This window comes from Callorhinchus milii, unplaced genomic scaffold (genome assembly GCF_018977255.1).
Source record: "Callorhinchus milii isolate IMCB2004 unplaced genomic scaffold, IMCB_Cmil_1.0 Scaffold2, whole genome shotgun sequence".
NCBI lineage: Eukaryota > Metazoa > Chordata > Chondrichthyes > Chimaeriformes > Callorhinchidae > Callorhinchus > Callorhinchus milii.
In genome coordinates, this window is record NW_024704743.1 from 100,041,927 (window position 1) to 100,055,468 (window position 13,542).

The 13,542-nt window shown below is 40.5% G+C and overlaps 1 protein-coding gene across 2 annotated transcripts in view; it reads right to left on the bottom strand.

Annotated features, from left to right (window-relative positions):
• lpin2 (lipin 2) overlaps positions 1-13,542 on the bottom strand; it is a 56,780-nt gene that overhangs the window by 6,603 nt on the left and 36,635 nt on the right. For both annotated transcript variants that reach the window (XM_042346929.1, XM_007900938.2), the window contains exons 3-13: positions 9,890-9,985; positions 8,990-9,294; positions 8,569-8,673; positions 8,306-8,432; positions 7,071-7,413; positions 5,198-5,297; positions 4,225-4,412; positions 3,118-3,211; positions 2,296-2,365; positions 1,166-1,255; positions 545-615 (exon numbers count right to left, since the gene is read on the bottom strand). In XM_042346929.1, coding sequence (XP_042202863.1) covers positions 545-615; positions 1,166-1,255; positions 2,296-2,365; positions 3,118-3,211; positions 4,225-4,412; positions 5,198-5,297; positions 7,071-7,413; positions 8,306-8,432; positions 8,569-8,673; positions 8,990-9,294; positions 9,890-9,985 — 1,589 coding nt within the window. The remainder of the gene's footprint in view (positions 1-544; positions 616-1,165; positions 1,256-2,295; positions 2,366-3,117; positions 3,212-4,224; positions 4,413-5,197; positions 5,298-7,070; positions 7,414-8,305; positions 8,433-8,568; positions 8,674-8,989; positions 9,295-9,889; positions 9,986-13,542) is intronic.

Sequence of the window (13,542 nt, forward strand, 5' to 3'; positions counted from 1 at the left end):
GAATGCTTGAATAAAAAAATCTTAATTTCAATAAAACCACTATAATCCTGGCAGTGGATGGATAAAATTAGTCATTTACTTCATGGATGTTTGTAGGAATTTGCTGTGCACAAATTGGCTACTGTGTTCATCTACAAAATAGTCACTATACTTTTATAGTAACATTCTTTGAAGCCCTTCAAGATATTTTGCTGATGTGATAAGATGCAATATTAAATGCCAGGATTATTATTAAACCCTAATAATACTCAAGGCTCACACACAGAATAATTGCTTGGGAGAGATACTGAAAGATCCTGGCACCCAGCGAACTGTACCTCAATATCAATTATAGCCCACAAGTCAAAAGGGGAGAGTAAACAAAAATCACTTTTTCTAAAAAAAAGCAAGGCCACAATTTGTGGAACATTGCTATGCACAAAATGGCTACTCGTTTGCCAACAAATAAACAATCACTATGCTTGACAGTAAAATTTGGGAAAGTGCTTTGAGATGTCAACAACAACGTGAAAAGCCGCTATATCAAATGCAAGGATTATTTAACCTTCTAGCGATAGGATTTCCATCTGGATCAGCTTTATTGTCTTCATTCAGTTTTTCCTGTATTGCTTCTGGCTGCCAAAAGAGAAACAGAACTTATCATTGCATTTCATTTAAAATGAAAGCCAAAGCAAGATATTTCTTACACATCACAGGATGTATGACAGCAATTTCGCCTCTCACCCATGGACAAAAGTATTAAAAGATTTTCCTCCGACAGCCAACCGGACAAAGGTGAACACTAAACCACACAGAATAGATAACCCAGAACTCAAAATCCTTTTGTGCTGGTGTCAACCTGGGAAATTAGCAGTAGAGGCTCCACAAATGGCCCGAGCATTTGGCTCGGTGTCAGACTCCGCCACTGTCATGTGGTCCGGGACACTACCCCGCGTGAAGGGCGCTATTTCATGCAAGTTGTTATTGTTCCTCCGGGGACAAATAACTTGCCAACAAAGATCACACTTTGAAAATTGTAATGCAGATTGTGGGTGGAATCAATTTCCAATGGAAGGGGGGAGAAATTTTGGTCAGAAAAAACACTCCTAGAAAATTGACTGGAGTTTAATTTTGCCAGAGTGACAAAATTAACCATTGGTTTGGAATACATCAAGTCTAGTATTACCTGAGTGATTGTATTCTCTCTCTTGCGCCAGAACCACCATCGACCGGACTTCTTTGGCATCTTCTCTTTAGCCCAAGCATCAATTGTGGTCTGCAGGCAGTGAAGCAGAATTGGTACTTTTAGAGCTGTGTTCATTTAAGCAACAAAATCCCCATAGTCCGTTAAAATCCCCATAGTCCCATAGGATGACCATCAGAGAATATTAATTCAACTACAAGACCCCATTCAGTTTCCTTAAATTTAAAGATTTTGTGTTTGATTGATTACAAGAGTGGGTTAAACTCAGATTATATTATCTAATGTGGAGGACTATGTGGAGCCCTATAGCTCGGTAGTTAAGAGCACTCGTCTCGCAAGCGAGAGAACCTGGATTTGATTCCCGACAAGGTGAAATGCTGGGCAAGTTTCCTTACTCCCCAACCCTCTGTTTACCTAGCAGTAAGTAGGAACCTGGTTGTTAGTCGATTGGCGCATCACCTTTCCTTCAAAAATAAATAAATAAAAATTTGGTCAATCAATACACAACTGTTTGTGGGACACTGCTGTGCGCAATTGAATGCCATGTTTCGCCCACAAAATATACAGTCAATTCACTTTATAGTATATTCTGTGAAGCGCTTTGAGACGTCTTGAAGACATGATAAGACACTATCAAACGCAAGGATTATTATTACATTGCATGTATATATATTTTATATATTTTTTTAAAAATCACATAAGCTTGAAATCCATCTTTACTCATAGTTCCCTTTTACAATCACCTGAAGTTATTTTCCATGGTTCACAGACTTAAAAAAAAATCGCTCAATTATCTAGTTTACAGGCAGTTTGAGATTGCTCAATCCATCCACTAAACTGCCCCATTTTTTTTAAATATATGAACTGTACATCTTGGTGGTAGGGGAGTGGGGGACAGAAGAGGGGAGGGATAAGTGTAATGGGGTCATACAACCGATGCACTTTGGCTAACAGTACATCTTTAGTTCCACAAAAGGGATAGGTGATCTTAAAAAACAGCATTACCTAGCAGCTAACAGATTTTTTTGTTTGATCCTCTTGCACGGACAGGATGTATGTTTTGTAACATTAAACAATTGGGCTGTTCAAGTAATCTTCATCTTATACTTTACCTTGGGGAGGCTCTTCTGGAAAGCTTGCATGCTGAGGATCATAGGAGCTGCCAGCGCCCAGTTGAAGTATCTGTAAAAGTACACATTTTAAATAAATCATGTCCTCAATAATAACAACGAATCCTAGAGTTACGTGGATTAGTACAGCACGGAAACAGGCCATTTGGCTCAACTAGGAGGCAAAGGCACCAACTCAGGAGTTTAACATTTATGGGGTAGATTATCAGTTAGTTCTTTGGTTGAAAAACTTTGGGCTCCTTAGAATTTGCAGGTGTAATAACACGTTCCAAAAATGCTTTGTGTGATAAACTATTCTTATCTTGCTCTAAAGAATCTAAACCATCCTTGCCTTAAATGTAAGGCCAATAACTATGAATTCTGTTGTGCTTCGTTTAAGAATTTTTAAAAAANTCAATGCCTCAATTTATTCAGAGAAGTGGACTGACACCTAAGGGATACTATATATTTACTGAAAACTGCCATAAATAAAATGCACAAAGCATAAATTGCATGCGATTTGAGAATATTTTACTCTAAAGCTTGGCTAGGAAATTATGATAGGATTCCTCATTGTGAATAAAATGTAACTTAATAAACTGCAGATCAATAAACTAACCAGGTTAAAATAGATGAAATTAAAAACTGAATAGATTGTTGATTCAAGCAAATGTATTTATTAAAAATGCATTAAACTGGAAGAAAAAAGCCAAGAGCAACTTTCCTATTGGTTGCCATAAAATTAAGCAATATTTTAGTCCAAAATGCACTTCACACAAACTCACCAATAAGAAGATGGTCAGTAATATTGTTTGATTACTATACCTGTTACGAATTCTTATAACAAGATTAGGATCATCTATAAGGCTGGGATTTTCCGCAAATTCAAGATGGGTAACAACGTGCTTCAAGAATTTTTCTGAAAAACATTTTTTGTTAAAATGCTATTAAAAAGTATTGAAGCTGAACTGTCCTATCATGCTGTTTACTAGTACGATGAGGTCAATTTGAACAACTATAAACAGGATTACACAGATGTACAAACTGTGATATAGAATGAAAGTGGGTAATTCGGCCCAAATAGTCCGTATTTATAATAATAATCCTTGCATTTGATATAGCGCCTTATCACATCTTCTAGATCTCTCAAGGCGTTTTACAGAATATACTGTAAAGTGAATTGACTATATATTTTGTGGGAAGCCAATTGCGCACAGCAGTATCCCAAAAGAGTCATAGATTGAGTGACCAAATTATTTATTTATTTTTAAATTGTATTTTTTTATATAAAGGGATTATTATTCACGGAAAAGCGATCCACCAATTGACAACAACCAGGTTCCAACTTACTACTAGGTAAACAGAGGTGTGTGGAGCAAGGAAACTTGCCCAACATTTCGCCTTACCCAGGAATCAAATCGAGGTACTCCAGCTTGTGAGACAAGTGCTCTAATCACTAAGCTACAGGACTCCACATAGGTTTATATCCACCCTCGCCCCACCTCCTATTAGGATGTGAACCATTCATTCAAGTTGCTTTCTAAACCCTTGATCCCTTTGATATACAATTTAGGAGACACGGTTCATTAATAGGTGTATTGTATCTTTAATCCACAAAAATTAAAGGGCCACACTATCTACCTAACGACCATGTAATCATAAATGCTGGAAAGGAAGCCTTCGCCCTGATTTCTCAGTCACTGCTCATTTCAGGCTTCACAATTGCTGCTTAGAGGCAGCCGTAAAGACATCAGGACCAGGAATGGTTGCCTGGATTATACTTAGAGGCTTAACAACACATGGTCCTTTTCAGTACATTTCTAACCAGCTATTCTAAAATACATCATATGATGTAGAAAACTCAAATATAACAATTCCGCAAGTGGAGGAACACTTTCTGCTGAAGCTTTCAGTTTCAATCTCAGGTCCTACCTTTGGAAATCTCGGTATTTTCGCTGAAACCCCCACACAGAGAGAGAACAACATCTGGCAGGTCAGCTGCTGAATCTGAAAGGCATTCTGTGCCGCTGTCCATTGCTGCACTCCCAACCGACTGTGGGGACTGAGAACCAGAATGCGTCTCCAATTCGGTCCAGAGTTTGGAATTGCTATCAATCTCGCTACAGAAAGGGAGGAAGGAAAGGAGAGGAACAAGGTAGCGATTTTTAGTTTTGGTACTGAATCAGACTAACTCGCACTGTGCTGTTCCACAGACCTATTCTGAAAACATTATGGCTGTAAACATCCCCAATGTTGAACCTCAGTAAATGTTTGCAAAAGGAAATGTCCTTCACCTCATTCGTATTAATAATAGTAATCCTTGCATTTGATATAGTGCTTATATTGTACAAATAGGATTACCATATTTAGAAACGCCCCAAATTATTCCACAACACGATTTTAGTGCACATGCAGTTGGATCCTGTTGTGATGTGATAGTTTAGGCACACAAAATCATACCCTGTGTTATAATGGGTCGTGTTATAATGGGTCGTGTTATAAAAATGGCTGCTGGTTAGCACTTCTGGGTCATCAGGTCACCTCAAGTTTGTCTGATATTTGTCCCCTTGACTGTTCTTCTGGGGAACTTAAGTGTTCTGTCCTCCTGTGAGGAGTGTTGGTAGACTATTTGACCATGGAAAGCAACTTAGCGGAGCTGGATTCTGCTCACCTGTCAATCAAGTGAGGAGCAGGATCCCTCCCTCACTAACAACCATGCCCCAATTTATGCTCCAGCTGAGATTAGTTATCTCAGAGAAGACCAGAAATTCAACAAACTACCATTTTTGATCTCTTTGGTGCATTAAGCAGCACCATTACCTTCTCAGCTGTCAGGAAAGCTTGCAGTCTGCTGCATCAAAACCAAAATAATGAAGGGAATTATTAGACAAAGATAACACTGTACCTTTTGGGAAAATATCGAGCTGCAACTTCGGGCTCCAAAACAGTCAGATCATCCAAATAGATGTCATCGGGCCCCTGATGCTGACTTCGTTTACGGAGACCTGTTTAGCAAACACAGTTGGAATAGAGGCACCCATAGCTGCTAAATGTGACATTGACTTTCCAAACTAGTCCAAGGACACAATCTGCTCCCAACTCAGTTGGTCACCAACTTTTCCTGTTAGAAATGGACAACACCTGATCACATGCAGCACTCCCTTTAGATTTTCAGAAAAGAATCCCCCAAAATATAAAACTCCTGATGATTTGTAGATCATCAGCAAGCAACTCTCTATGTAGTGCAGAGAAGATACAAGCAGATACAATATAAAATTACATTTGTATAGCGCCTTTCACGTCGGTTGGAGGGTAGGCGAAGGCATGGTCGAAGAAGAGACGTGCCTTGAAGGAGGTAAGAGAGAGAGAGATGTGAAAGGAATGAGGGATGGTGTTCCCAAGGGTGCGGGCGGAGAAGCTGACGGCCCAACCGCTAATGCTGGGGATGGCCGGGCGGGGGACGTGGAGCAGGCTGGAGCCTGCTGAGCCAAGGGAGTGGACAGTTTGATAAGGGGTTAGTAGGTCACAGAGTTCGGAAGGGTCAAGGCTGTGGAGGGCCTTGAAAGCGAGGATTTTAAACTCTATCCTCTGAGGGATGGGGATCTTGTGGAGCCGGGCAAGGGTGGGAGTGATGGGTCACGGAGCCTGGTGCAGGAGAGGACACAAGTTGCAGAGTATTGGATAATCTGCAGCTTGTGGAGGGAAGAGTTGGGAAGGTTGACAAGCAGGGTATTGGCATAGTTGAGCCTAGATGTGATGAAGGTGTGAATGAGGGTTTCGGTGGCCTGAGGGGTGAGGCAGTGGGGGAGCCAGGCGATGTTGCAGAGGTGGGGGAAGGCAGAGCGGTCATGGCATGGATGTGGGGGAGAAAGGACAGGTGAGGGTCAAATAAGATACCTAGGTTCCTGACTGGCTCAGTGATCTTACTAACCTTCGTCGATCTACAATTTAAAAAAAATTCATTTAGATTTCTCAATTGATAAAAAAGGTGCTCCTGCTTAAATAAATTTTTATTTATTTGAGAACTGAGTTGATCCTTTCATTGCCCCCCTGAAACCTGGCCACTCCACAAGATAAACATAAAACTAATGTGGCACACACAGAAATAACAACACCATGTACATAAAATTGGCTCAATTTTAAAACAGGTGGATCTAAAAAGTTAAAAACCTTGTAAGGCATGACATTGTTTGGTGTCAGCACAGACACAGATGGTTAAAGAGTTGCATTCCGGTTACCAGGATGACATAGCTTTATGCCAACCTGTCAATATTAATTATGTGGTTTAAATGAACATTTACTCTTATTCCAGAGGAAGTGATCTTGCTCCAAACTAATAGCAAGAGGGAAACCATACTTTCCTCCTCCTCTCCCCTTCCAAGGAAGATGCACGAGCTCAGTTGGTTAAACCACACTGATCCAAACCAACCATATTAATAAATTAATCCCATCACAGAATTATTACACTGTACAACCAGTGTAGGTTCTTGGTTTTAATTTCGCACTTTTGAAAGATCACGCAAATTTTATTATAATTGTGCAACATTTTGAACATAAAACATTGTACGAAAAAAAGGCCTTTCAGTCCATCAAGACCATGCAAAACCTAACTAATAAACTTCTCCTTCCCGGCTCATTTAATCCACTGCAAAGTTTGCTGCATAAACCCAGGAAAAAACACAGAGAGCTGCAAAATATCTATCCATCCCCCTACCCCCACCCACAGACTACTGCCTTCCTAGCACAGATTATGTTTTCCATGTACAGAAAAAATATACCTTTTTTCTTTGATGGAGAATCAGTTTTTGCGACAATCTGTGCATCTGTTGCTGCAGGAGAGGAGCTGTCCACCTGCGATTCAATTTCGACTGCAGTTTCCTTTGGATATGGTGATGGCATGATGACAGGATGTTCCTGCAAAGTGTCAACCCTGCTCTCAGTAGCAGCTTCCCCAACATCTACCAGAGCCCTGGGCTCAGGTTTTAGTACTGCAGGAGCCATGGCTTCCGAGTCAGCATCCTCGTTCATGGCATCAGCACTCAGGATAACCCTGAAGTGAGTGCTATCAGACGGAGTAATTGTGAAGGTTTTCGGCTCTTCCCATCGCTCTCTTTTGTTAATCTACAAAGACAAAGTGATAAGGACAATTCCACTCGAATCCTGAAAAAGCACCATTTGGAGCTGGCACAAAGCGGAAGACTGCAATTTTTAAAAAAAATCATAATTTGGTCACTCAACCCATGATTGTCTGTGGAACACTGCTGTGCGCAATTGGCTGCTGCTTTTGGCCACAAAGCACACAGTCACTACGCTTTACAGTATATTCTGTGAAGCACTTTGAGATGTCTCGAAGACATGATAAGGCGCTATATCAAATGCAAGGATTATTATTATTGTTGACCTACAAAGTCATGAATTAAAACCTAAGTGCATATTTCCCTTTAACCAAAATTTTGCATATTAAACAGGTTCTGCAATGGAAGATAAATAAAAATAATAATCCTTTCATCTGATATAGTACCTTTCACACTGGGAATGCATTTCAAAGGACTTCACAGGATTTACTGTAAAATGTAGTGACTGTTTTATGTAGGAGAATGCAGCAGCAAACTAAGATAGTTGGTAGCATTTATGTTACCTTGTACCACTGACACATCTTTAATAAGATCCTTACAATTGAGTACTTTTGAAAAACTATTTTCTAAGTTTCTGAATAAGCTGAGGGGAGTTACTGATCAAAGCAGAATAAAATCATGAGCAATATTGGAAACGCCCTCACTATCAACGCTATTAACAATCAGGCGTGTACTTTTACCACAAACAATGACTTGGGTACATATTTTAACAAATCGATACATTGCAAATTCACATTAAATGATCAGACATGTATTTAATTATTGAGCTTTCTTAAAAGATCAAAATATTTAAAAGGAGCAGCTTCAGTTTTATTTAAGAATTGATATTTTGCTAATAACAGTGGAAGAATTTTGCTTAGTGCAACGGAATACATTACCCTCGTCGACTCTGGAAATTCTCCCCATGACCACTCCATATGAGATTCGGACATCAGCAAGTTAGCAGAAGGTTTCACCATTAATTCAGAGTCACTTTTGGGGGAAAAGGACTGTAAAGGAGAAATTCTGCACAGAAGGGAAAAAAAGCTGTAATTTTAACAGAGTTCCACATGTTTCAGAGCAAACTGTTAGTTATTTATCGTTCTAGTTAGTCAGCAGATAGAAAGCAATAGGGAACTTAATTTAGGACCACATTACATACCCTTCAATGGCCTCCCAGTCGCCATCTGAATGTGGGTAATTGTCTTTGGGTTGAAATTTCAGAGACTCCAACTCATTTTCCTTTACTGGAGAATATGCAGGTCCCCTGGATGAAGATCACAATAAAAAAAGCTTAGTATCCTTTTTTTTAAAAAAAACATAGGAACACAAATTTACATTGTTTTTCATGGAAGCGCTGAGCTACATTTATACAGTGCATGCAAGCACTCAGCTAAGTTTACACAACCCATTTACTCATTGATAGAACACAGAGGAGATATCAAACAGAGCGTAATCATTCTCTTCTATTATTTTAACATAGACCGACTCACATAGTACCAAAACCAGCAAAAAGGAATTCTAAGGGGCTACACACAAAACCAGCGAAAGGAGAAAAAAAGTTGCTTTGCACATATTTTTACCTAGGTGAATATACTGTATTCTCTTCATCAGAACTAATCTCCATTTCAAAGATGTCTTCATTTCCAGCTGATGGCGGCCGTTCATCCTTTCTGCCTTCTGCTTTAGTCTTCTTTCTGCGCCGCTTTTTCTTTTTCACTGAGCCGATGCTGCCCATAGCCTCTGGTTCAGCCTGCTGCCCAACATTCCCCAGGCATGGTTCACTTTCCATGTTCGCACATTTTCCCAAATTCCACTCGAGAGCCTTGAAAAACTGACCCTCTTCTATAGGAATTGGAGAGGTGGCCAGGTGAGCAGGAACTTTCTCCTGAAAAGCAAAGAAACAACAGCAAATTATAGGACAAGATTATATAATAAAAAAAGTACAGCTTTGCCCCAACCTGGCGAATCACTTGGTGTGACTTGAGGCTCAAGAATTTCTTAAAGGACAAATTTACAACATTCTGGATCTAGATGGACGTAATCCAATGACTATACGAGCAGGCAGCTCAACATCACTCTTACAGGCCTCCGAAGAAATCTTTGGAAGCCGAACTGAGGTTTGTTCACTACAGTTGCAGGAAATCAGATGACTGTAGGAATAATTCCTTACAGAAGCAGAAATCACAAAGAAAATGTTTTTCAAAGCTCATAATTAAAACCACATGCCTATGCTGTGCGTGCATGCCCTCGGAATATCTCCTGTACAAAGAGGACACAAACCATCCAATATGGTTTGCTAGAGTTTGTAAGAATGGCTAGTTTCTATTGATGTGCAAATGAGCTTTCGCAAACCACATTATATGTTTATGAATTAAACTTTGGCAGGCACTTATCAGAAGCTGTCATAATTAGCTGCACAATAATCACGCACTGTAGCCACCTATATTAAAAAAAATGACAACAGGATATATTTGATTTACCTGATTTTCCTCTGTTTCTTGTACAAAGAAGGCTTCTCCATTGTCTCCCAGCTTCATGTGAAGATCAACTGAGTCTCCATTAATCTCAATGTCAATCTGTGAATCCCAAACCAAAAACAAATAAATTCTGTACAATCATTTCCATTAAAAAAATGCAACACAGAGCACATTACTTGACCATTACCGATTTAAAACGTTATCTTTCAACATTTCAAATCTTATTCTATGTGTGAGGAAAATGTGATGTTCATTTAATAAAATCCCAAGAAGAACCATCACCACTGTAATTGGAGAACAATGTTCATAAATTTGATTTAACATGCATTATCTTCGTTAATTATACAGGTTCTCTACTTGGGAGCAGCAAATTTATAAAGGTTTCTGGTAATATTAATGAAGCTACAAATTTTCCACTTCAAACTGAACCCAGGGAACACCCACATATATACAGAAGTACAGAATTGCAACATACTTTGCGGTTAATGATACTTTGAAAGACTTGTTAACTACCTTGCCTCAAATATGATGTACTATACTCCCACACATCTATTGCCACTTAATTATATCTTATTGCAAATGAATATTTTTAGACAGGAATAAACTCATACTTTATAACAAATATAGGATACAGCAACAGTACTGGCGATCAAGTTTATTTCAGGAAGCAGTAAATTAATGTCTCTCAGGGGAGAAATAACCCGAGAACATAATGGAACTAGTTCAGTTAATTTTATATAAATACGACCACTAATTGAATGTTGCATAGATAATAACCGGATCCACAGCTCCCTCAGGTTTTCCACTGCCTTCTCGCAAAGATCTAGTATGTGGGAGTCAGGCTCAGCTACAATAATAATATACAAAAAACGGCCCTCTTCCTGCCCTCCACTCCTCCTGATCCCTGCCCCGGTCCAAATCCTTGACTGTCCAGCACCTTGGGATGTCCACCGGAAGTGAAAGGCCCTATCCAAATCTAATTTGTTGTTGAGTGATACAACGCTGTTTTGAAATGTTAGCCTGGAATGCAAGTTCAAAGTCCCAGCATGGGGCGTGTACTCAAAACCTTCCTGTTACCAACAGTGCAGGGCTGACACCTAAGCAGACAATGAGTCACAATGTCACCAAATCAGCAAAAAGCTTAATAATACACAAAAAACTCACTGGCACTGTACCTTGGAGTTATCCCCTGACAGTAGATGGCAGGGCATAAAATAGTTACACTCAAAGTAAGGACAATCCTGGTTAATAGCTTTGACATCAGGGAACATCTGTTTGGAACTTTCACTAAGCAGGTAGAGTGGATGAGGTAAAGCCTACAAATGGGGAAGCACGTGAAAGCAATAGGCTTGATGGCACAAATAGCATATTCTTGTTCCATGCTTCGTTTTAGAATATTAAAAAAATGCACCCAACCAGACTGGGGATTGTATTCAACTACATCCACTAGGTTATAACACCACACGACTTGCTTATTTATCCATTATTCTCAATCAAGAAACATTAAGCATTTTGGTGCTGACTCAACTCAAATCAGTAGAAATAACTCATTTGGATTTCCAGCGCTACCCCACGTGAAGGGTGCTAATATAAATGCACATTGTTGTTCTAAATCACTTCAGAGCTGATTGTGGGAAGTTGTTGTGTACAAACTGGCTGCCATATTTACCTACAAAATAATCACAATACTTTACAGTTAAATCCCGTGAACTGCTTTTGAAATGTTTCAACGACATGATGAAGTGTTATATCAAATGCAAGTATTATTATTGAAGTCAATTGGCTACAAAGCATTGACTCAAATACAGAACCAGAAGTATTTAGTTACTTGGTTGTGATTTTCTAATGTAACAGTATACCCTGGTTGTGCTTTCCCACCACACAGACATGGATTTTCAGGACAACAGCTAAAAGTTGCGTGTCAGCATTAAATATACAAATGAACACAAGAGATCTGAGATTCACCCTCCATGACAACAACAACTTGCATTTATATAGCGCCCTTCACGCCTGGCAGCGCCTCAGCGGGAAGGTGACCGTAGGCAAGGTCAAAGAGGAAGGCCTTCAGGTGCGACCTGAAGATGGGGAAGGAGGGGGAGAGGTGAAGGGGTTGAGGGAGGGAGTCCCAAAGTTTCAGGGCGGAGGATTCGGGGGACATGGAGAAGGCCGGACCCTGCGGGTACTGCTGTGGGGAGATTGGAGGTTAGCGAGATAGGGGTTGCCAAGGAATGGGGATTTAAACACTAGAGTGAGGATCTTGAAGTCAATCCGCTCTGTGACAGGGAGCCAGTGGAGTTTGACAAGGACTGGAGTAACAAGGACTTGGGGTACCAAGTTTGGTGCAGGTGAGAATCGGGCGGCAGAGTTTTGAATGAGCCGAATTTTGTGAATAATAATCGTTGCATTTGATATAGCGCTTTTCACGTCTTCTCGACGTCTCAAAAGCGCTTCACAGAATATACTGTAAAGTGAATTGACTGTATATTTGTGGGCGAACGCTGCAGCCAATTTCCCACAAACAGTCATCGATTGAAAATGACCAATTTATTATTGTTTTGTTTTGGAGGGATTATTATTAGGTGTGTGGAGTAAGGAAACTTGCCCAAGGTTTTGCCCTGCCTGGAATTGAACTCAGGTCTCTCACTTGCAAAGCGAGTGCTCTAACCACTGAGCTACAGGACTCCACGAGTAGTCCAATCGAAAGATGACAAAGGCATGGACAAAGGTTTTGGCAGCTTTTGGGGTGAGATATTGTCAGAGACGGGCAATGTAGCGGAGGTGGAAGAAAGCAGTGCTGGTCAGGGACCGGATGTGGGGGAGGAAGGATTACTGAGGATCGAACCTGATGCCTAAGTTGCCACGGAGGGTTTTAAGGACAGATTGGGTAGATTGAGGAGGTCAGAACCGTGGGACAGAAGACGTCGGCAGGAGCCAAAGATACGGCTTCCGTCTTGTTGACATTTAACTACAGGACATTTGCACTCATCCAGCTCTTGACGTCTGACAGACAAGCTGACAGAACATCAGGGGACTGGGGGTTGCAGCTGGAGGTGGAAACGTGGAGTTGAGTGTCATCCTCTTACACGTGGAAGTTAACCCCGTGACTGTGGATGACATAAAATGAGCGGGAGCATTTAGATGAGGAAGAAAAGGGAGCCAAGGATGGATCCTTGGGGTACCCCGCAGGTGACCGGGTGGAAGCAAGAAGAAAAGCCATTTGCAGAAATGTAGTGTTGGCGGTTTGTAAGGTAGGACTCAAACCAAGTGAGTGCGGTCCCACTGAGGTGGATGATGGGAAGACAGGCGGTGGTGGAGGAGGCATGATCGACTGTGGTGATGACAAGTTTTTAATGTATTCAATGACAATTTGCATCTCATTTGAATGGAGATGGTCAGTCACTAGACACTGAATGTGGCACTGGATTTAATAGGTTTTAATTTTTAAACTCAGAAGATGCAACTAGACAGCACTGGAGATGTTTTGATGTGAATGGGCAAGTCTTTAATTCTAGCACTGCTCTTACTCCCTGGCTGAACCAGTTAGCTCAAGCAGATCAAACCTGCTATGCATAACTTGTACCTTGCCTTTAAATTGCACCATCACATGTGGTGTCCCTCAGGGCTCTGTCCTTGGTCCCCTCCTTTTCAACATTTAC